Source organism: Pectinophora gossypiella, chromosome 20 (assembly GCF_024362695.1).
Source record: "Pectinophora gossypiella chromosome 20, ilPecGoss1.1, whole genome shotgun sequence".
Classification (NCBI taxonomy): domain Eukaryota; kingdom Metazoa; phylum Arthropoda; class Insecta; order Lepidoptera; family Gelechiidae; genus Pectinophora; species Pectinophora gossypiella.
Window position 1 is genome coordinate 12,679,225 of NC_065423.1, and position 23,237 is coordinate 12,702,461.

Genomic DNA, 23,237 nt, shown 5'->3' on the forward strand with positions numbered 1-23,237 from the left:
AATAAAAATACTATATAACTGACTAAAGACAATGTTTTTACTCATTTGTTCAATTTTCCCACACCTGACGCGCCTCTACACCACACACCTGCACCTCTGCCTTCCCCATTCAGGGATACAGGCGTGATGCTATGCTATATTACTGTACAGAGTTTTCGTATTGATTTATTTATTTTATTGTAAGATTGGCTTTTTAAATATGTTTTGCATTGGCAGTCTATGACATATTATTCTAAGCAATCTGTTTCTTTACTATTCCAAGATATTTCTAGAGAGAGAGTCATCTGCCCTGAGTTCTCTGCCCTCCACTGGGGCAATTCCTGTACGGCGCGCCCTTGCCGCGGGGGTGGGCGCCTCTTACTTCAGTAGACCGGAGTGAGAAGGTGCCTGAGTTCGGATAGGGACCCAGATCTTCGGGGTATAACGTAGAACCCTTACCCAGAGATACCGGTGAAGATCTCAACGGTTGCAGAGGCGGAGTTGGGAGCCATCGGTACGGTAATGCGGGACGGAAGGGAAAGTCACCGGGATTGTAGCCAGGAACCTGACAGAGGGCAGCAGTAACTGTCAGTACTATTCAGAGGCGGAGGACAGGAGTCCTAGTAAGGCTTTGAAACAGACTACTCTGGGCGCCATCCCACACGGGTCAGACAGATTACTGCGGGCGGAAGGCAAGAGGAAAACTACTGCCCTATTTTTCCCTATAAAAGTAACATGGAAAATGCTACACTAACAAGAGTGTAGCTCTTAAATTAATTATGATGCAGTTAGTCTTTACTGTTGGAAAGAAATAATCATTTAATAAGTATAAACTAGAAGAGAAAAAACTGAAAGAATAAGTCAAACAGGTTAAAGGTCCAATTTAAAAGAAACCTTCTCAGTACAAGCCACCGTGAGGTCCACGGCTCTTGATATTTCGGTGGCTTAAGGAAACAATAATGTTCCTTGAAAATGCAACAGACTAAATCTCTAGTCTTTGGATCTAAGAAGAAATATAGGATATGCTAATATTAACACTTTGAAGGACAGAACGTCTACAACCGACGTCCCAATTCCATGAGTCTGGGGTCTGCGTTTGTGAGTGTGTTGATTTAAAACACCTTCCTCCAACCCGTAATGGAATTCTATTCATAGAAGACTCTAAATACCTACAGTTAATCACTAATCGTGACCAGTGACGTGCCGCTCCTGGGAAGTTCCCAAAGTGGGTACAATGTCGGCAGTAAAAAGACGCAAAAGTTATCTAAAAAGAGCTTTAGTACCTAGCCTTTAGGCAGATATAAGACACGAAAGAAGAATTTTATAAATAAAGGCAGCTAATATCCTTACTATTAAATACCGGAAAATCCCGCTAACGACACATCACTGCCGATTTTGACCTAGGGAAACTCACAGAGAGCGACCACATTTTATAATTTTCAGCACAAAATCTGGCTTGACATGACTTCGATCGAATCCCGTTGGTATGTTCCTCCTATACGTACCTTGGATTCAGTAAGGGATTTGGTTCTGATAATACTGGATCATATCATACGTCCTGGTTCTGAAGTTGAGGAACGAACTTCTGATGATGGAGAGCATATAGGCGGCGGCTTCCTTCTCCGTGGAGTTGGGTGCGAACCGTGACCGGAGCAGGCGGATGGTCTGTCCTCGGAAGCAGGGGAGACCAGTGTCCAGCATGAGGGATACTATCGAGATTATAGCTTCTTGATATGGTCTGAAAGCGAGAAAATTGGGGTAGTCAGAGGGACATCCATCGCAAGATGAACTAAGTACCCAAGCCTTACCGAACGTTCTGTTAGACTAACGCGGTGAGCCGTATTCGGCGTCTATGATAATAATGGTTAAGCCAACTGTGTAAGCGAAAATTGCACGTAAGATACAAGTTTCCTGTCGCCGCTGCACACGCTACACGTCACATATAGGTAGAGGTGTATAGTACACTTCTAATCCAAAAAGTAGTAAATTGTTCAGTGAGCATCAGGTCCCTTAGTGAGAGGAGCCACGGCACGTACCTGACGGCGAGGAAGGCCTGCACGCACAGCTCGCAGAACCAGCGGAAGGGCGGCGCCTCCATCTTACCGCCCATCACCATCACCATCTCGTCCGTCAGCTTGATGTCTGGCTCGAAGCCCAAATTGCCGCCCGGAGACGATTCGAACATGAACCCGAAATCTAAGATAAATAACCGTAAATATTAGGTACCTGACTGAATCAATCATCACGAAATCTCAGAAACTGCAAGTGCTAGGAGTCTTAAATTTTCCATAAACCTAGATAAACCTAGCTCAGCCGCTGTTAGGAAGCGGAGAGTTCCCGTTCTATACGTAGTATTCCTTATTCTATGATAGAAGTTTATATTACCGATATGTATGATATGTCCGTCGGTATCGAGCATGATGTTCCCGTTGTGTCGGTCCTTGATCTGCAGCAGGAACCCTACTACGCTGTACGCTGCCATTGACGTCACGAAGCAACGACGAGCCGCCTGCAACACAATATCACAGATTAGGTACTGCGTAACAGATAAGTCACCACCTAAGGTCCCGACTACTTACCCAATTGGGCTAGTCAAGCGTACATCTATCGCAATGAACTGAGTACGCACGCTTCACCGAGCTTTCTGTTAGACAAACGTCATAGGTGGTGAGTCGTATCGCCGTCTATAATGGTCGAGCCAACTGTTTTAGTGAAGTTTTACCATTTCTATCTGCCCACTAGGGACCATTTCTCGCAAGCACAATCCTCTCAGAAAATGCCAGAATCCAAAGCCCTAAATCATCAGAAGACAACTTGTAACTCAAAGGTATCCACGAAAGCCATTCTCATTTTCAGATAAAAAGTATACTTACTTGGAATTCCCTCGTGGTTTCATCGCCGTATTTCTTCAGGAAGTATTCGTACATGCCAATGTCAGTTTGTCTACCCAGCTGATCACGTGACTTCGCGTTTGGCACACATTCTATAACGCCACACTGGAAAATACACAAAAATACTGAGTTAAACTTGAGCACACCGCCGTAACGCCTAACACGTAAGTGCGAGCGAGACATAGTCTGCATGCTCTCCCCCTTACACCTTAGCCGCTTACGGCCATTTACGACAAAAGTAAGACACAGAGGGGTTGAGCTCAGCGCGCCATACAAATTGGTTCGGGGGGGGGAGTTGCCATTCTATACGTAGTATTGTTTCTTAATTCTATGACTTTCTTTTTTCTTCTTTTTCTTGAGTGAACATCGTAGAAATCAGCATTTTATCATAATTTATTATTATGAATATGACCCAGTCTTCTACCTAATTTTACGAAAATGAATACGCAGCTTTAAGTCCATATAAAGTGCATGTGTGTGCTATCAAACGCCTAATATAAGAAAAGATCTAAGCTAAGACAAGAGAAACATTTAAAAAAATATATAATACAACCGATCACGTTACTCGGACGCAAAAATAATGATGGACACGAAAATATTCGTTAAAAGAACACAAATAAATCAACCTATTCAATCAGTATGGTTGCTAGCCCTAACACCAGGGTTGCTGACCTCACAATACATGATAGAAGAATAAATCTATACTAAAATATACCGGTTGATTGAGAGGAGGCCTGTGCCCAGCAGTGTGACGTATATAGTCTGTTTATGTTATGTATGTTTGCAAATATAGCACTTACCCCAGGCGCAGTAGCGACCACCTTATACGGGAACAGATACAGGTCCAGCCCGACCTGCTGGAAGATGTTCTTGAAGAGCGTGATGACCTGCAGCGCCAGCATGTCCTGCCTGACGTCATCGCCCACCTTGAAGATGGCGGCCTGCCAGGTCTCCGCTGCTATCGACGTGAAGCGGTCTTTGCCTTCCTCCTGGGGAATGGAGTTTTCATTTGCGAGTATTAACATAAGCTGACAACTATAGCCCCCGTTGGGGTAGGCAGAGGTACATCCATCGCAAGATGAACTAAGTACTCGCACCTCACCGAGCTTTCTGTTAGACCAACGTGATAGATCCATCAACGTGGTGTATCCAGGAGCGGATCCAGATTTTATGTCAGGGGACGGTCACCAGGTCGCAGACAACCCATATACATAAAATTGCAGTGGCCACCCATGCCCACTTGTTGCCCAGAGGGGGGGGGGGGGTTTGGGGGGGGGAAACCCCCATGAAGTGAATTCAATATTATATTCATACAATTCAGAAAAGAATCATAGGTATCAGCTAATCGTCGGATTAGCCTTATTCAGATAATGCGCGACTATCCATCCATCTTAGTGTCATGGGTTCGAATCTCGGGGTCTAAACCACTGAAGTCCACTTTGACTTGGAATTCACGTTTGGATCATAGATAATTGACATCACACGACTCAAACATCCAGCCTCCCCACAAGCGTAATGCTACATGTCAAAAAATAGTAATGTGTGCTCACTGCCGGCGGTTCCTCCCCAGCAGCCACGGCCATGGCGACTGCCTCCATCTCAGCGATACCGTACTTGCGCACGCGGAATCGAGCCAAGTAAGGGGCCTTTGCGGCGCTCTGCATCGGGGTTCCTGAAGGCAAACACAACTAAATATATAATATTCTCTTCTGTAAGAAAGAAAGGGAAGAACAAGGGGCAACAAACATGATAAGTGCTTGGACTCCAAGAAGAATAAAGAAAAAAATATCTTTATTCAGTTGGTAACATAGTTACACTTTGAATAGTAAATTTTTACATAACGAACGTCTCATCCACCTAAAACTACTTCAGCTTCTCACAACCTGTATAACCGGGGAAAAGAAGCTGCAAGAAAATCCTCGGCACAAACCTATGGCAAAGGAACACAGATAAAAACATCTTACCGCTTTTGTAGTCAATATCGACGACCATAGAATCTGGATTTGATGGCAGGTAGCACCCAGGTTGTACCTGAAATAAGAGTTTTCATAGTGAGCACAACCTCTATGGTCTAGTGCGTGGTCCAGTGTGTGAAGGTCCCGGATCATAAGACGGAATATACTCCACGTTGCTCTACATTTAATGGGCAATTTATCAGGAATTTGAGCTGGGCAGTATGGAGAAATGACAAAATTTAGGACCACTCAACAGTGCTGCTGCATACATTCAAGCTTCTAGTTGTTGTGCTCATTGCCTACCTTGATATTCTTCAACGCCTCCAAGCAAGCTCGCTTCCTCTCGGCGCCCTTGGGGTAGGGTCGTATGATGCCGCTGATGTTGGTTATCTGGCTGAAGAAGTCGAATTCGCGCTCGTAGAACGCCTTCGCTGGCCCCGACAGCGAGTCCACTATGCTCTTTGTCAGGCTCTCCAGGATGTCGAAAAGAGCTACTAGAAAAAGGCATATTACATACATATGTACATAAAAACGCCTAACGGGACGAGAAGAGCTACAAGTTATCAGAAGACAACTTGCAGCCACTTTCGGTACTAAGAGTAGCAGAGCCGGCACGGATTCCCCGCCGCGAATTTATCTCCTAAAATATCCCTACGTGGATTCTATAACGTCACATGTTGCTTTTTCATACAAATTCCATAGTAATTTCTTGTTTTGACGTTTAGTAAAAAGTAACTGATTTGACTAGTTGGAAACTAGCTTATTGCAAATATGTACGTACGATCCTTATGGTGCATCTCCTCGTCGGTGTACATGTTGGTATGCATGTTCCATATGAGCTGGTGAGCCACCACTTGCGACCGCTTCGCTAACGACTTGATCAGCTCGGACACGTAGCCCATCTGAAGGAAATGAATATCATTAAGGCACCGATTACTTTATGGTCTTAAGCACTAAAGTCTCTTTGAAATTCAAACCTCATTGTCGTGTTCACAGACTGCAACTATCCACTCCTGCGCAGGTGGATGAAGCTCCATTCTAACTAATCGACTGACTCATATCACGGGACTAAAGAAGGCACCGGACTTTTGGAACGCGTGTGTGGGGCTTACAATCTTTGACAATTCGTCGAATAAATGAATTTGATTTGGACTTTTAATATAACAGATCTTATTAGGTCATGTACAGTCGTCAGTGCATTAACATAAGTATACAAGGGATCTAAAAAGGCCACGTTGAAGCAATTCATCTAAAAAACCAATATTGCTAGTTACATACTTGACATTGCATTCTTATTTTTACATGCGCAAATGACACAGAAAACTCTCGAAGAAGGGTATTTAGTTCATCTTGTACATTGTACTGTACGAGTAGTCAGAGGTCTAATTAGGGTATAGCTTATGTTTGTATGATAGTTTGTAAATGGCAAATAGCAATATGCTTTTGAAATGGCTAATTTCGATATGGCCTTTTTAACCACCCATGAGGCTGTTGCCGCAGCCACTAGCCACCGCGTCAGAGGCCGCCAGTGCTATCGTATTATAGTTATATTGTACGGTCACTGTGGTCCAGTAGTTGAGCGTTGGGATTACGACCCGGAGGCTACAGGTCCGAATTCCGATAGTACCAAGTCATATCATTTCAGGAACCTTCGTACATTACTTTATGATCCCTAGTTTAGTTAGGACATTACAAGCTGATCACCAGATTGTCCGAAAGTAAGATGATCCGTGCTGCGAAAGGCAAGTTAAGCCGTTGGTCCCGGTTACTGTTTACTGATAAGTTAGTAAGTAGCGTTATATGAGCCATGTCAGGGGCTTTTGGTGGCTCAATAATAACACTGACTCCGGAATTGAAGAGGTTGGTAATCCAGCTAATAAAACACACGATACGAAGAAGAAGAAGTGCTATGTGATGGATCGCTCACCGTGTCGTGCCTGAGTGCCTGCACCAGCTGCGGGATGTACATGAGCACAGCGGAGGAGGGGTAGGCAGTAAGCGCCGTGACCGCGGCCTGCGCCGACAGCGGGTGCGGCGGGTACTGCCGGCTGAAGTACGACAGCGCCTCCACCGGCGTGATGCGCGCCCACGTGATCATGTGCACCAGCTGCCGGGGCACAGACCATCCTATTACTCTCAGCTATCGCACCTCGCCAAACAGTAAAGCGACGTGATTATAATTTCTCAGAGATTCTAGATGAGTACTCAGAACACACATGCACAAACTTTATCTGGATATTGGAAAATCTGGTGTAGAAAACTGTGAGGCTATGACCAGTGATGTGCCGTTCCCGAATGTTCCCAAAGTGGGAAAATTCGAGGCAGTAAAAAGGCGCAAAAGTTGTGTAAAAAGAGCTTTGCTATCTAGCTTTTAGGCTCTCTCCACACACACAACACACACACACACTCTCTTAACACTCTTTTTACACTACCTTAAACACAGGTGAGTGCTGTGAAACAAAAATCCTTTGAAACCTGACCTCATGGGCGTCGTTGAGCAGTGTCTCGGTGGTGACCAGGTATTTCAGCGCCTGCGGGATGTGGCTGACGTCTGTCGGCTGCGCTTGCACCTTGCGGCGGATCTCTTGCACTATGCTCTCTTGTTTTAACCTGGAAGTGAAGAAGAATTGCAGAATCTGACAACTCCAGCGAAATCCTAAAGAATCAAATCTTGGATCACTTCTTCTTTTATCGTGTGGATTGTGAGGTGAATTACCGACCTCATCAACCCTGGTGTCAGAGTTATTATTGAGCCGCCAAAAGCCCCTGACATGGCTCATGTAACGATTACTTACTTATATCAGCAAGTAGTAACCGGCACCAACGGCTTAACATGCCTTCCGAAGCACGGATCATCTTACTTTTTGGACAGTGGCTTGTAATATCCTAACCACTTTGTGATATATCCCCACCGGGATTCGAACCCAGACCTCCGGATCGTGAGCCCAACGCTCAACCACTGGACCATGGAGGCCGTTATCACTGATTGACTGTAAAACATTTGATATTGAATATTGAAAACATAACATAAATCTTTATTTATTGCTGACACTTTTGTCAGCACGACAGAGATAAAACACATCACGTAACGCAAAAGAGGCTGGATTTGTCTCCTTCGTAGTGCCGGTATACAGTTTAATACGAAAGAGACAATAGATATATCATTTAATCATGCTACGTTTTTGCAAAGTATAATGTCCAGTAAACTCGTGAACCTAGAAAGCTTAAATATTGCATAAAAAATACTTTATGATATAGACCAAGAATGAGAAAATCTTTCCTCAAAATTCCCACAAGAGTATAAGGACATTCTGCCCATTATTAGAATCTATAAGATTTGTTACAGACTTGTACGAACGAGTGTGCCGTGAATACAAATCGCGTCTACTGCATTCTGATCGAATCACTGTTTGAAACACAACCTAGGGAAGATATTTAACGGGTTTATTTCTACGCCATACCATAGGAGACAAGCTATCTGACTCTAAAATACCCACCGCCGCGACATATATATCTCACCTTTCCGGCAAGAAGACAGCGAGCGCGGGGCTTATGGCCCAGGCAAGCTTGGCATAGTCGCGCCACGTGCGTTCCGTGTTGAGCTTGGAGCGCCATGTCGCAATGTTGTCTTCGCCTGGGACGGCTTGCTCGGGCCGGCTGTGAGGGTTGTGCCACGTCACTAGAAACTCGATTTCTACCGCCTGTGGGTATAAAAATTACAGGGGTCAAAACTATTATGACAATCGACAGTGACAGTGATAAAAATATCCTTAAAAATATATGAGATTGACACTATTGTCATAATCGTTTGTAAATTGGTTAAAGCTCCGGTTGCCTTTCGTTAAAATTATCTGTCTAGGTTGTCCTCTAGCCTATTCCGAATTGGGAATATGCCAGTGGCCATTAGTTGTGCAATGACGACAATGGCCCCGATTCCTGCAGACACCTCCTAATTTTATTTTAAGTTATACCTGTCATTTTCTTATCTGCCAAAAAAGAAAGAGATATTTGGCAGATGTTAATTTTAAAATGAATGAATAACCCTGGCGAAAAAAATAGGCAACTCGGTGGTATGCAACCCGTTTGACGTGTGCTGTCAACTTAATTCTGTCGGGTTATTGGCCAATATATCTTTGAGAGTGTGTGTTCCATAAATTTTATGCGTGTCGATAACCTGTCCCTTTCCTTTTCAACGGAGAAAATGACAAGTATAACTTAAAAGAAAATTAGATGGTTACGACAGGAATCAGCACCATTATGTTGCTTTTTAGTTCGCCAAAACCGGGATTATGGAAGGCTATCGCTGTCCCTTGAACCGGATACATCGTGGCCGGGTCTGAACTTCTGTTAATAAATGAACAAACTAATATTACCATGAACATCATTAATTTAAGCACGCTCTTGTAGCATTCTCCGCGAACCGAACTGACAAACAACTGGCCTGAGATAGACAAGAGTGGAGAATATTACCATAAGTTCCAGAATAAGGTTCCTCTTCCTGACATAGTCTTTGACGAAGGTCTCCTGTGGTTTAGGTGCGGGCTTGACGCTGCGGTTGGAGCGCTTGCCCGCGATGCTGCCGGCGCCGCTGCTCAGCGTCGTGGTGGACATCGGCACCTGACACATGCATACGAAACATCATACTGTGAAGGTTTTGGCGGCGAGGCTGCCGCCCAAGGATGTTTTCGGGGTACCGAACAGAGCATAGTACCCCGCTAGCCACAAGTTGTTAGTGTGACAAGGAATCGACGCTGTAAATGTCTTGTAAATTTGTGCACAATAAAGTGTTTTATTACTAATTATTATTAAGTTTACTGTGTGATGTCTAAAAGAGAACTTATCAAAACATTTATGCTTTTGATAGTATCTTTTACATGAATTCTAATAAGTTTTTTTTTATTTGGCTGCAATCATCTTATTCTTTGTATATCCGTTGCACAATAGGCAGGGAATGAAACTGAACATTTGAACCAATTCAAAGAAAAAAAGAACACGGCATAACGTGTGTATAGTTACAGTATTAATCCATCCAGTTGTGTGTCGGCTGCCGATGTCCGAACTGTGCAGCGACGAGCGGTTGTCAGCTGACGCGGTCGTGTATACTGACTGCTGGCTGCTTGGACCCGCCGTCTCCATCTCACCTGGGTAAATTAGTAGCCATTATTTTACACCTATAATACCAATCCGACAATGTACTGAGATTGTTTTCTCTTCACGGGTTGGACGATCAGATAAGTAGTCGCTTCTGTAAAATCCGGACCTGTAGAATATTCAGGTTAGGTAATTGGACCCTGGAAGGAATGGGATAAAGATAGGGAGGAGATGACTACGAATAGAACGGTAACCTCACCCCATCTGGGCCGTAAGTCCTTAAGGAGTGAGGGAGAGAGCGCGCGAACTGTATCTCGTTCGTACTTACACGTTAGGCGGCATACGCTAAGAATAACTTTTTTGCATGGAGTGTTATAGTCCGGCAATCTCGTGCGCGACCCTCCTGCGGGGCGACAGACGGTGGCGGGGACGGGGTAGCGCGTCATCATCTTGACATTCTAGAACACGGCTGCACACGTAGAGAAGTGTGCCAGGATAAATCTTGCAATAAGTTGTACTTACTTGTGACGTAATATATGTAGGAGTGAATAAAAAGATAGAACTATTTTATTTTTATTATTATGCTTGACGACCAATTATTAGGAAAACTAAAATATTAATAGATTGTTTTATTATAAATCAATTTCCATATCGCTTTCATTTTCACTCTCCGTTTGATATTCTTCGTCACTTCTCTTTGATTTCTCCGTGTTTTGCTCATTAATTATTTATGTACAACCTCCTTAAGTTGTCTTGAGATCGCCTCACTCATCCTCAGATATTAATCTCGTGTGCGTCGCCCTCAAAGTAGTACAGATTATCAAGCACGTGTTGCCGCTTCGGCTGCGCGGCCGAGACTGCCGTACTTGACGCGCAGATGCACGCGTTTCCCTTCCCCGCTACACCACCTGCTACCCGCTGACATCTTAGCTACCCCGTCCCCGCCACCGTCTGTCGCCCCGCAGGAGGGTCGCGCACGAGATTGCCGGACTATAAGGGTGTGACATAGTCACTACTATTGCAAGAAGGAAGTGTACATGGTCGTTATTCGAAACCAAATGGAGACCCAGGGGTAGATAACTGAAGAAGGGGAAACCTCTCAACGCATGGGTCGATTATTATTATTATTGCGTATGGCAAAAAAAAATATCCTGCGTGGATCATATATCCAGTTTCAGCTCTCTCCGTCGAAAGTTGAACAACCAACGGGTTGCTATGATGAAGATGTCATAATCTTCCAAACCAAAACAAACTTACCAATATCACTGCTCTTCAAATACTTCTTGTCAGAGTGCATCAGCTGCCAGAACTTGATGAGAGAGATGATATCCTCTCGCAGTTGCCCGGAGGCGCGCGACGGGCACTGCAGACCGCGGCAGAAGTAGTCCAGGCAGCACGAATACACTCGCTCGCGGAGGATGTTCCGCGCCAACGATCGCGGCAGGATGTCGCCTTGCAGCAGGGATAGGCCGCATGACAGGAGTCTAGAAGAATACACATTATTGCACCAACATCACGGAGAATTATGAAAGAGTTTGCGCATATAACATAGATGTAAATCCATTTATGAGTTAAATTGTCCGTAACGTAATGGGTTACATTTGTATCCCCGAAGGCTTAGGCAGAGGTGTATAGTACAGTCATGAGAAATATCATGTAGGGGGTACATGAACCCTGTCAGACTATCATATTTGACACTTAATGAGACTTACGGGTTTGTCAAAAAAGTTAATGTGACATGGTTTCAAAGTGTATACATATTAGTACTCGTGACCGTACACCGTACACCTAGCTATGTTTAAGTCCCATGTAATAGGGGGCGAGCCCATTGCCATTAACCGGGCAAAAATCCTGGAAACCTCGTGATATTAATTATCTATGATCCAAACATGAATCCAAGCTCACTTCATTCAGGTTTAGAGCCCGAGCAGGGACTCGAACCAGGGACACTACGTTGTAAGTCACACGTTCTCCGAACAGTGCTATCACGGATAATATAATACTTATTTCACATTCTTCTTTATTTCAGAATGTATCTCGTTTATGTCGACGTTTGAATACAACAGACTATAAAAAAAACACTCACCTAAATCTCACTCCGACGGCTTCAACATGCCTGTTTAAGTGTTCTCCTCGCATATCGCCCACTGTGATGGGTAACGTCCTACAATATACAAAAATAACAATTAAATTATCACCCCTCAAGTGTATATACACAGTGTATATGTATATAGGTCGACTCACACAAATCCTTTACCAGGAGCGTTCTGGGAGTGGGATACGTTCCCTTAATTAATGGGGCTGAAAGGAAAGTTCTTTATGCAACTGCAGGCTTGAAGATCAAACCACAAAACGCGCAACGGTGTAGATTTATAAAGCCTAGTATAATTAACGCCATATGATTTTTACAAGTTACAATACCTGTGTAGTAAAGCAGCTAGCATCTCGACCTTCTCCAAACTGTTGTACTTGGCAGTGTCAGCCACCTCGCACAGATAGCGCACCCACACCGCGTGCGGCGCCACGAACGGTGGTCGAGGCTCCAGCTTCGCACCTGTAGACAAATGCGGGTTAACATAGTAACAGTCTTCACGAATGTGCATTAGATATGGATATTCCTAAAGAAATAAAGAGATCAGTTGGGTTAACAAGGCCACATTGAAGTAATTCACAAAAAAATGCAATTTTGCTATGACATTTCTTGTCATTGCGCACTTACCTCTGAATCAAATTGCAATATAGCTCTTTAAATGGATTGATTTGATGTGGCCTTTTTAGACCCCAAATTAGGATTCGTTCAGATACGGCGGGAACTGCGCGGTTCGAAGTTGTTCCACATCGAGTCAGCGTCGTGTGTTAGTTAAAACTGCACCTCAGAATACTATGAGGCGTCATCTACTCTAAGTCTGCTCACCTTCGTAAGCGGCCAGGGGGTTGATCTCCTCAGCCTGTTTAGAGAATAACCCCATCTTCCTGTCGACGCTGCACTGCCAGGCCGCGAAGATCTCCTGCAGCAGGCGCAGCTCCAGGTCGGGCCGCGACGTGCTCAGCCACTGCCAGCACTCCACCGCTGTTGTCACCGCGTCTTCGGTGAAAACGTCTACTTGCGACCATGCTGATGAAGAGAGGATATGTAAAATTATCGTTTTTGTTTTTTTTGGATGACATCGATTATTTGGGTTAATTAGTGACAATACCTCTTAGATAAAACTCTTATGGGTATATAAGCCAATGCGAAACAGCAAGGTCAATTTAGCATGTGGCAGGAAGCCCCGAGGGAGGAAGGATAACATAAGCTCACGACTATATCCCAATGGGGTAGACAGAGACCATCGCAAGATGACCTAACTATCCACACTTCACCGAATGTTCTATTAGACCAACGTGATAGATTGTGAGCCAAATCGCTGTCCATACTGTGTAAACTACACTTAAGAAATATAAGTCATTGGTGCAATTCCGGTACTGGGGTTCGAACCGGCGTTCCCCGTTTGAGAAAAAAGCTAGTGTACCACAGGACCACAATGAATAAGGACAGATTAGAAATAATGACAGATCAATCAAAGATTCAGTTGGAAAGCAGCACTCACCGATGGTGTGCAGCAGCGCCCGCACCCTGTGCGCGTTGTGCACGGTGGCGTGGTGCCGCGCGTGCACCAGCAGCGCCGTGGCGCGCCACAGCGCCGCGCGGTGCGCCGTCTCGCTGCCACTGTCGCACGCCTCCTGCAGCTGCTGCTGCAGGCGAGCGCCCACGCGCCACAGGGCCGCCTCGCCGCCGCCTTCCGCGCTTACTGCTCCAGCCACCTAAGGAAGCAAAACAGGGTCATTTATAACTAATAAAGAATCTACAGGACTCAATGCGCCGCGTCCTTCTACTGCCATCGTACCTAACCGAAACATACGCGGCACCGCACCTGCAACAACTACTCAATTTCGTGCTGTAACCTGCCATTTCCTCTACTACTAGCTCCATCGGGACTCCGAACCCGAGAACGTCATTCGACACATCAAGGAGACGTGCTGAGCGGCTGATGTGGCGATGCCGATGACGGAATCTCCAGCCAGGCACTCGGATAAGCATTGAGGTGGCCAGACCATCTTTTACGGTTGATTTGTCTTCTGGAGGAGGTCAGAGTTTTGTTTTCTCAGATGGAGCGATGGGCACGGATCGTAACCTTTTAAGTGCTTCAAAACTGGTACAGCGGGCCTAGCACCGTAAGCACGCGACTCTTTCTCGCCGCGACAGAGGTGGTCTGTCTCTTTCTGTGCAATACTGCGAGACAGTGACAGGTGACGTATGTCGAGGTGAGAAAGAGTCGCGCGCTTACGGTGCTAAGCCCGCTGTACCAGTTTTGAAGCACTTAAAAGGTTACGATCCGTGCCCATCGCTCCATCTGAGAAAACAAAACTCTGACCTCCTCCAGAAGACAAATCAATAGGCCGCATAGAAAAAATGTGTGTTCAGCCTTGGGCGTCATCGGCATCAATCTTCCCGCAAGAACAACCGACTTCTCTCATCATCATCATCTGTCTAGAGTTATCCCATCAGATCCAGGGTCCGCTTACATAACCTGAATATTCTACAACCGACTCTTCTCAAAGAATACAAAATACGACAATTCAAATATACCGACACACACATCACATTTTTCATTACAAGTCTCTCTCACCTCACCAGCATACCGAGACCTCTGGCTAACAACAGCCAGCAAGGCCGCAGAGTCCTGCGTGACGCAGGGCGGCCGCTTGTCGAGCGCGGCGCGAGCCAGCGGCGCCGAGCTACGGTTGAGCCCCGCAGCACCTAGTAGCGCTGATGTGGCCAGGGCTAGACCGCAGTGGTGCCACAGCGTCGAGTTCGGGACCTGTGGGGGGAAAATTAATAGGAAAAAAGAAGCTCATCCAAAGGTAAATCTTGTAAATCACCAAATCCAAAGAACAACCACTGCTACACAGCTTTTGAAAATTTTTATATTCGGTCCTTACCTGATTGAGGTACTCCTGTAGATGAGAGCGTGTAGACTGTGGCGCCCACTTCATGGCTTCCTGCACGATACCATGGCACCGATCCGCGAAGTCTTTCACGATGCACTACAGAAAAACACAAACAAGACTTCAATTAACCTATTAAAGATATTAGTGCTAACGATAGAGATGACATTTTAAACGATGACATTTCAGAAGTTGTATTTAAAAAAATAATTAAGTAACTCTTTTAGTTTTATTGATGATTTAGTGAAGAACAGAACAGACATCTAAAGTCTTCTTCTTCTATCGTGTGGGTTTGTGAGGTGAATTACCAACCTCATCAACCCTGGTGTCAGGGTTACTATTGAGCCGCCAAAGGCCCCTGACATGACTCATATATAACGACTACTAACTTACATCAGTAAGTAATAACCGGGACCAACGGCTTAACGTGCCTTCCGAAGCACGCATCGTCTTACCTTTTGGACAATCAGGTGATCAGCCTGTAATGTCCTAACCAAACTAGGGACCACAAAATAATTTTTGTGATATGTCCCCACCGGGAATCGAACCCAGGACCTCCGGATCGTGAGCCCAACGCACAACCACTGGACCACGGAGGCCGTTAACATCTAAAGTTTAACAGCTAGAGCTCTTAGATTTTTGATTTTATTCTAGTAAATATATAATGATTGTGAAAAAGAAACGAATATTGATTCCATAATACAACGAACCTCTCTGCCTTCGAGTGTGTCCTGCAGCTGCAGTGTGAAGTCAGTGCCGGGCACCTTGAGAAGCGGCGTCTCCTGGTTGGCATCCAGCTCTAAGCTGAAGCTTAGAACTTGCAGGATGTCTAACATGGACCAGAGGACCTGGAAGGGACCGATTGCTTACTAATTGTTATAAAAACATGCGGCGGCTGGAGAACATGTCAACCTGCTAAGCTATATGCTGCTGCTGCTGCTGCTATTCCTATACCTTCCTCAACCCATCTTCATAAAAAAGCAGCATTGTGGAGTATAGGTATACTAATGTAGGCAAACCATGCCTGGGTTTGAGTCCAGCAGTAGGAGATATTGATTGTTTATATGTATTTACAACAAAACAACTCTTATGACAGAAAGGTGGTCTATTAACCATCCATAAAGCATACCTTCAGCGAGTATCATTTGTTTAGAGACCTAGGTGAAATCTGCCCAAATCTCCAGCTGGAGGGTAATGAAGGGCTCGCACTGACTAAAACCTCGATGTCCATATCACTGCCGTCAAGCCAAAATCTAGGGGAGCGCTTTCGCTTTCTTCCGCGCAAGTGAAGTCGACCTAGCTAACTAACCTGACAGTTCCACAGTAGATGCGGGAATCTATCAACCAAGGCAGCCAACCATTTATCAGCGACGCGTCGTATCTGCTTGTGTATGTGGTTGAAATTGACCAGCAGGAATTGCGCGTGACCTTCCAGCGCGCGCTCGCGGCTCTCATCCTTCACTTTCTCAGACATACAATCCAGAAACTTCTGGAATACTTTGTCGCCGACACTGGAAAGAGTAGTAGTTTTATAACGGTCGAAAGGTTGTGAAACGCATAAAAAGTACACAATTTAGGTTCAGGAAAAATTAAGTTTAAAAAAGACAAATACAATAATAACATTGAAAGTAAAATCTTTCTCAAATTGAAATATCTTTGAAATGTTCGTCGTTTAAAGCTCTCACCTGGCCACACACTGCCACATGCCGCTCTTATCCTTGTGTAGCGCCGTATCACTAAGGTACTCGATGATGGGCTGCAAGCTTGGCTCCGGAGAGTTGCACACTCTGTGCAAATAACACAAGTCTATTAGACGTTGATATACGAGTACACATGGTACAAAAACGCGTGTTTGCATCGATGCTACTGCGCGTGAATAGAGCTTAGACCAATAACAGTCCCGGGTTCGAATCCCGGTGGGGATATATCACAAAATTTCCTTCGTAACCCCTGGTTTGATTACATTACAGGCTGATCACCTGATTGTCCCAAACTAAAATGATCCGTGTTTCGGAAGGCATATTAATCCGTTGGTCCTAGGTTCTACTTATGATGTAAGTACATAGTCGGAACATGAGCCATATCAGGGACCTCATGACCCAAGCGATAGATGATGATGGCTCATAAACCGAAAGCAACTTACCGAAATAACAGTCGCTATAGTGTTTAAAAATTGAGACGTGTTCACGTTGGCAGATTTAAAAGCGTACTAAATCAAATAAAATCTCACCGTGTGTCATTTCCGATCTCACCAGATATTTACATGTATAGATCGGAGCTGAGTGACAATAATGGAAGAATTCCTGTATATATTAAGGTAATTAAAATGAGGTTTTATCTAATCCCCACACTAACACTCTAATAATACTCACCTCAGTGTTTCAAGCCAGTAGACGCTAAGCAAATACATGCACGGCGCGAACGTGAGCTTGTTGACTAGTACCGTCACATCTGGAGGGTGGTCTAATAGGTTCAGGATCTGCGTCTTCAACTCCTGTTAAGAATTATAACACCAATGAGACATAATATCATTAAGAATAACTCATCTACCTATTCTTCTTCGCAGATAAAGAACACCATTTTCAAACATTTTTAGTTTTAATGTATCGCTTTCATAGCTGTGATAGTAGAATTTTCCGCTAGAATTAAGAGAAAAACTTCGACGGTCTTGTACTTGTACTACATTTTCGTTTGTGTGCTGTCTTGTATGTACAATAAACTTCTCGTTACTCATCGCTTAGTCGTTGCTTTTACCAAAAAGGACGATTTACTTTACTATAGTAAATCATGACAATCGATATTCAGTTGGATAAGGTTTGGTTTAGTGTTGGATGCAATATCATATACCAATCAAACATGTTTATTTCTTTAACCATGATAATAATTATATTACAAATACGAATACCTTGATTAGTATAACGGTACTTACCTGCAGCTCAGTGATAGATACAGAATCGTTCCTGACAGCGGAAGTGTACTGAAGTTCGCGCATTTCCGACCGCAGTGAAGTTTGCGACACAAGGAACGGAGACTTTACTGCTATCTCTTTCACTCCCGTGTACCATTCCTGTGGCCATAGCCCTGTGGGTATTAAACTAAATTATAGACCATTTTGTAAAAGTTTACAGTTGAAATCCACTTACAATCACACTGGGGTCTATGAGGAAAGTCTATTGGCTATTCATTGAACTTTATCAATGTCCAAATCTGAGCAAGATCCACTCTTCTCAAATGGGTATTTTAAAATGTGGCCAATAGTCAAAGCCAAAGGACTTTTTTTGATAATGGTGTTGAAAATTACATGAAAGTTGGACGGGAACTGAAAAGACCACTTCAAACATATGCAGGAAACTCGTAATCATATCTGATGTTTATTAGTGGGATCTCTCCTGGTCAACATTCTAGGATAGGTTTCCTTTGACAGGACTTAGTAAAAGTATCTCAAGATGCAGTGGTGACAACCAAATTTCAACTCTCCCAACTTCACACTATAGGTATCAAAAACCAAAAGTACACTCGAAAACTCACTGAAAAACGAAGCGTAATCTATACAACGCCCTACAAATAAAAATAGAAATCTAACAACGCACACTACAAGACCTAGAAGCACACTGTTACAAAATAAACGTCAAACTACACTTGACAGAGTCGGAACTACCGACAACCCACGATCATCACAACTTGTCATAACTTATGGTGCTATATCCAACTTCAAGGTCTAAGGTCCAATGTTCTTTTAAAATCCAAACCCCATTGTCTTACTGTTGTGTCTGGAAATGTATTCCGCAGGTGGTTAAGTAAGAATTAATTAAGGAAATAAGAATTGAAAGTATGTAAAATAACTACTTCAAATTGCATTCTTTTATTGCAGGTTAATTATCAGCAAATCTACTCATACTGAACTTCATACAAAAGGAAATTACAAAAAGATAAGTACGGACACTCTAAGACAACTTTTACGATATGATAAACAGCTGAACGCATTGTATTCTTTTACTAGGGTAAATGCTTCAGTCCAACAAAGAATTAATTCACCAATGATTAGATTCTCACCCCTGCCAAGTTCGGCAACGGTGACTGTAGCATTCTTAAATCATTCGAGCTTTTGATGAATATAGCACCATAGGAAAAACGCAGAAAAAACTCATCATTACCAAACCAAAGGACATACATCTATGTAGTCTAGAAGCGACGTTACTCACTCTTTCGCATCGCTACCCGTGGGCAGAACAAAGAACAGTTGTTTAGCGATACTCTTATATACAGTATATTATTGTTTATTCCAGTGCTTGATTTGTTTGAGCCAGCCATTGTTTGACGCGGGAGATATTACTTATGTTAGACTTGATTCGGAAGGCAATTTACTACTTTGTTCTTTTGTCATGTTGGTAAATCGAAGACTTATGTCACTAGTTTCAAAAGGTGCGTAAGTCTAAAGACAAACTAACATGTGTAGTTGTGGGTTGTAATTTTAATTGACTTCAAATGTCCAAAAAAATAATTGCAAAACGTGAAAAATCGAGACAAGCGCAAATGGAAGCTAACTGAAGCCAATGAAAATTAAAACCTACAGCTGCACAAGTTAGTTTGCCTTTCAACTTTTGGGGTGACTCTTTTAGCTTCCCGACTTAAGGAATTTGCATTGAATCCTGGTTCCTGACCTGGTAACGCTATCGATGCCTCTATAACACTGGTGCCGCCAGGGTTATTATTCTAACACCAAGAGCCCTTTTTGGTAACATGGTTCCCAATTTTTTACACTAGTTGACCGAAGATCTGGCCCATGTCAAACAATACGGCTGGCATTATACCATTCAGCGATAGGTGGTAAAAGAAGTAAAAAATCTGTGAAGGTGATGAAATGACTTGAAATCCAACCCTAATATTATTATTTCAGCTCTACACTTGAGTATTGCAACTTCTATGACCATCTATCGCTTTACAATGTCAAGAATTATAAATACAAACACAAAGGCATAGAACCTTGTCGCAATAAGTTACGATCACTCACAAGGCATTTTCACTTGATAATTATTGAAGTTGTGAGTGCGATAAGGTTCCTAACTGCAAATTTTAAATCAGTATTATTATTTAGAGAAAATCCTTGATAAATGGAATTTTTACCTGATTCAGCAGCTGTGAAGCCCATGACGACGCAATACAGCCAAAAGTCTTTAAACAATTTGTGCAGTCTGGGCTTCGGGTTTTTTATATGTGGCAATCTTTTGACTAGAACCTGGAAAAGAAAAAAGTCTTTATTTACCGTGCCTATTTCGGTGTATCACGTACCTATCCAGAGGCCTAACTCGTCCTCCAGTTTTTATCGCAATCAAAACTTTAAAAGTAAAAATGACTGTCAATTTACTGAAATTGTATCCAATGACAGGCTAGATTTCTATCTGACAAAGCAGCAAGTGACAGTTATTCGCCGAAAACCTATCTACTGCAAGGTGTCCTGCATACCGATAAAATTTATGGAACATCAAACTCCGCAGTAAAAGCTGAACAATAATCTATGTCGATATAATATAGAACTTCTTCTTGACTTAATGAAACCAGCCAAAATCGTAACTGATAGTCAAACTTAAACGTAAAGACGTAGTGACGTGTGTTCTCGCAAATAAATTGATTTGATTTCATTTGATTTCATTTGAAAGAACGTCGGCGTGCTCCCCGCCTTATTCTAGTTGCACGAACAGTACTCAAGAGCACACGCTTCGCGCAATGTAGTCGCTATGTTCGTCAACATATTGGCCAGTATGTTGGCTATTGTTGGCCGCTATGTTGGCCCAATGATACTAACCGCAATAACAGGTATAAGCACGCCCAAATTCCCAGCGCTGCCACTAGCTTTCAGCACGGGCGCGGGCGAGCGGTCCGTAGCTCGCTCGCCGCCCAGCCCGAGCTGCACGAACAGCTCTAGCAGGCGCGTCAGCAGCTCCAGCCGAGCACCTGTGCCGCGCACGTTGGCCGCGATGTTGGCCAGGGCGTTGAGGACAGCACCTGATACGTGCCTGGAAGAGATTTGACTGGAGTAAGCATCAAATTTAATACGTGCGCAGTGATATTGAGGAATTCTATCCTATTGGATACCTATTGTAACTTTTCTGTGTATTTGTTCTATTTGTTACGTTTATCTTCGTACAAAAGTGTTTTGAATTGAATTCTTAAAGAAAGGCCTCTTAACGTGGCATTTATTTCGCTCTATTGGCTCTAAAGGCTTTTGTACCAACCCGTAGTAGAACTAGAATCAGGGCGTGAGCCCTTCATTCGATTAGGAGAAGATTATGTCCAGCACTGTTTTTTGAGAGAAACGCGCGCAAGATTTCGAAATTGGCGCATAAAACATAACGAAGAATGTCTGATAAATCTTAGAAATATTTGTCGTCGTCTACTACCTACTACGAAGGAAAGAGAGGAAGGGGAAGACCAAGACGAGCTTACATGGAATAAAGAGAATGTGAACGTCGTGTCTTATAAGGAAGTGAAAGAATTGGCCTTTGATAGACAAGAATGGAGAATGCTACACCGACAAGAGCGTGGCTCTTAAATTAGTGATGACCACCTACTGCAAACTATCATTTGTTTGCTATGTGATGTGGCAAGAAATACCATGCTGCTATAAGACTTTACAGCTTTTAACAGATAGTAGTAAGGGTTAATAAGACCACATCGACACAATTCATTCATTCGCATATAAAAGTAAGTGCACAAAGTCATTAAATATCAATGAGCAATGTTGCTCTTTCAGATGAATTGCTTCAATGTGGCTTTTTAGCCCCCCAGAAGTGCACCAATGATCAGATGCCGATGGTGTACCTGTACTGCTTGCGGTCGTCAGTGTGCTGGTAAGATGCGCTGGCCGCCTCGACGGTGATGACGGTGAACATGCGCATGATCTCGTCGTGCGCCGGACCCTCGGGGCTGGCTAGCGCCATGCAACCCAGCTGGTCCACTATCAGCGTGTCCAGCGACGAGGGGGCGCGACACAGTCTGTTGAAAATTGGAAATAAAACATACACATTTCATATTTGGATCATAGATAATCGATATCACGCGGTTTCCAGGATTTGTTACTGGTTAATGGCAATACGTCCCCTATTACTTAAACATAGAGGAGTGGATGTGTATACTATAATACACCTCTGCCTAATCCTTCCGAGATGCTATGTTATGTTACACCGAATTGATTCCTTTCAACACACAATTTTCATCAAGACTGGCACTGTTTGTTTTTGGCTACGATATACCATCGGTCAAATACAGAAGTTTCGTGTTCATAGTCTACGGAATGTGACATGGTAATAGTAAACAGAATTATTATAGAAAGGTTGTTGTGTCTTTTAGCGACATTCTCTACAGAGCGACTCATTAGACAGAGTCGCTTACCTAACCTGAAGATTTGAAAGGTACGGTTTTTTTACAGAAGCCACCATTTGTATACCACAGATCAATATATTATCGGAATTTTGATCGGTTTAATATTCTACTTTAAAACGGAATGGCAGATTAGATTAATTAGATACTGACCTTTGTTGGAAGAATTGCAGAATGGTGTCCGTTGTTTTTGGAGTGTCCTTCAGAGCTACCGCCACGTGACCCAACATGATCACAATATTCGTGCTGATTAGCGATGATTCACTGGAAATAAGGTTCCAAATCTTGGTGTAAATCTACAATAATATTACAAAAGAAATAAAAGTTTGCAGCACACACAAAATATAGGTACTACGAGGCCCTGCGTCGAGATTCGCCTCCAACTGGGCATCCGCACCCCCCATCTGAGCCCCCACCGCTCCCCATTTTTCCGGCCAAGTAGTTAATGCCATCTACGGCAAATCTACAATATGTCACGTCGAAAACAAAAAAAAAAACAAAACAATCCATATATCCAAGTTTTATATATCAGGGATGTTTAAAAGGCCACATGGAAGCAATTCCTGAAAAAAAAGCAATATTGCAATTTGACATTTGCGCATATAAAAGTAAACAAATGTCAAATAGCAATATTGCATAACAAAAAAAAAACACAGCAATATTGCGTTTTCAGATGTATTGCTTTGATATGGCGTTTTAAGGTGATTCGTTTTCCATACAAAAGTTGATGCAGTGCTACAGGAAAACGGATAGAGGAATATTGTTAAAAAACCGATAAATAGTAATATTTTGGTGTATTATTTTCGCTAACTAACAAAAATTTAGGGTCCGAATACGAGAAGTACCATATTTCAGACCCTCAATTTTGATCAATTCTACATTTGTAGTGGTGCAGATTACAGTGTATTTGCTGAGCGTGTAGAGGTGTCAATGTTAGTTTGTGTGCGTGATAGTT

At 43.4% G+C, this 23,237-nt stretch overlaps 1 protein-coding gene across 1 annotated transcript in view; it reads right to left on the minus strand.

Annotated features, from left to right (window-relative positions):
• Positions 1-1,359: 1,359 nt before the first annotated feature.
• Positions 1,360-23,237, minus strand: part of LOC126376336 (phosphatidylinositol 4-kinase alpha) — a 41,637-nt gene continuing 19,759 nt past the window's right edge. The window contains exons 10-40 of the mRNA XM_050023668.1: positions 22,436-22,546; positions 21,725-21,898; positions 20,709-20,919; positions 20,030-20,141; positions 19,108-19,119; positions 17,835-17,986; positions 17,278-17,399; positions 16,591-16,692; positions 16,215-16,416; positions 15,616-15,753; positions 14,900-15,004; positions 14,587-14,778; positions 13,507-13,720; positions 12,831-13,031; positions 12,338-12,470; positions 12,003-12,080; positions 11,174-11,400; positions 9,842-9,966; positions 9,296-9,442; positions 8,345-8,526; positions 7,306-7,435; positions 6,753-6,932; positions 5,607-5,727; positions 5,129-5,316; positions 4,835-4,901; positions 4,421-4,542; positions 3,671-3,859; positions 2,853-2,975; positions 2,365-2,488; positions 2,016-2,175; positions 1,360-1,717 (exon numbers count right to left, since the gene is read on the minus strand). Of these exons, the coding sequence (XP_049879625.1) occupies positions 1,492-1,717; positions 2,016-2,175; positions 2,365-2,488; positions 2,853-2,975; positions 3,671-3,859; positions 4,421-4,542; positions 4,835-4,901; positions 5,129-5,316; positions 5,607-5,727; positions 6,753-6,932; positions 7,306-7,435; positions 8,345-8,526; positions 9,296-9,442; positions 9,842-9,966; positions 11,174-11,400; positions 12,003-12,080; positions 12,338-12,470; positions 12,831-13,031; positions 13,507-13,720; positions 14,587-14,778; positions 14,900-15,004; positions 15,616-15,753; positions 16,215-16,416; positions 16,591-16,692; positions 17,278-17,399; positions 17,835-17,986; positions 19,108-19,119; positions 20,030-20,141; positions 20,709-20,919; positions 21,725-21,898; positions 22,436-22,546 (4,570 nt within the window). The 3' untranslated portion in view covers positions 1,360-1,491. The remainder of the gene's footprint in view (positions 1,718-2,015; positions 2,176-2,364; positions 2,489-2,852; positions 2,976-3,670; positions 3,860-4,420; positions 4,543-4,834; positions 4,902-5,128; positions 5,317-5,606; positions 5,728-6,752; positions 6,933-7,305; positions 7,436-8,344; positions 8,527-9,295; positions 9,443-9,841; positions 9,967-11,173; positions 11,401-12,002; positions 12,081-12,337; positions 12,471-12,830; positions 13,032-13,506; positions 13,721-14,586; positions 14,779-14,899; positions 15,005-15,615; positions 15,754-16,214; positions 16,417-16,590; positions 16,693-17,277; positions 17,400-17,834; positions 17,987-19,107; positions 19,120-20,029; positions 20,142-20,708; positions 20,920-21,724; positions 21,899-22,435; positions 22,547-23,237) is intronic.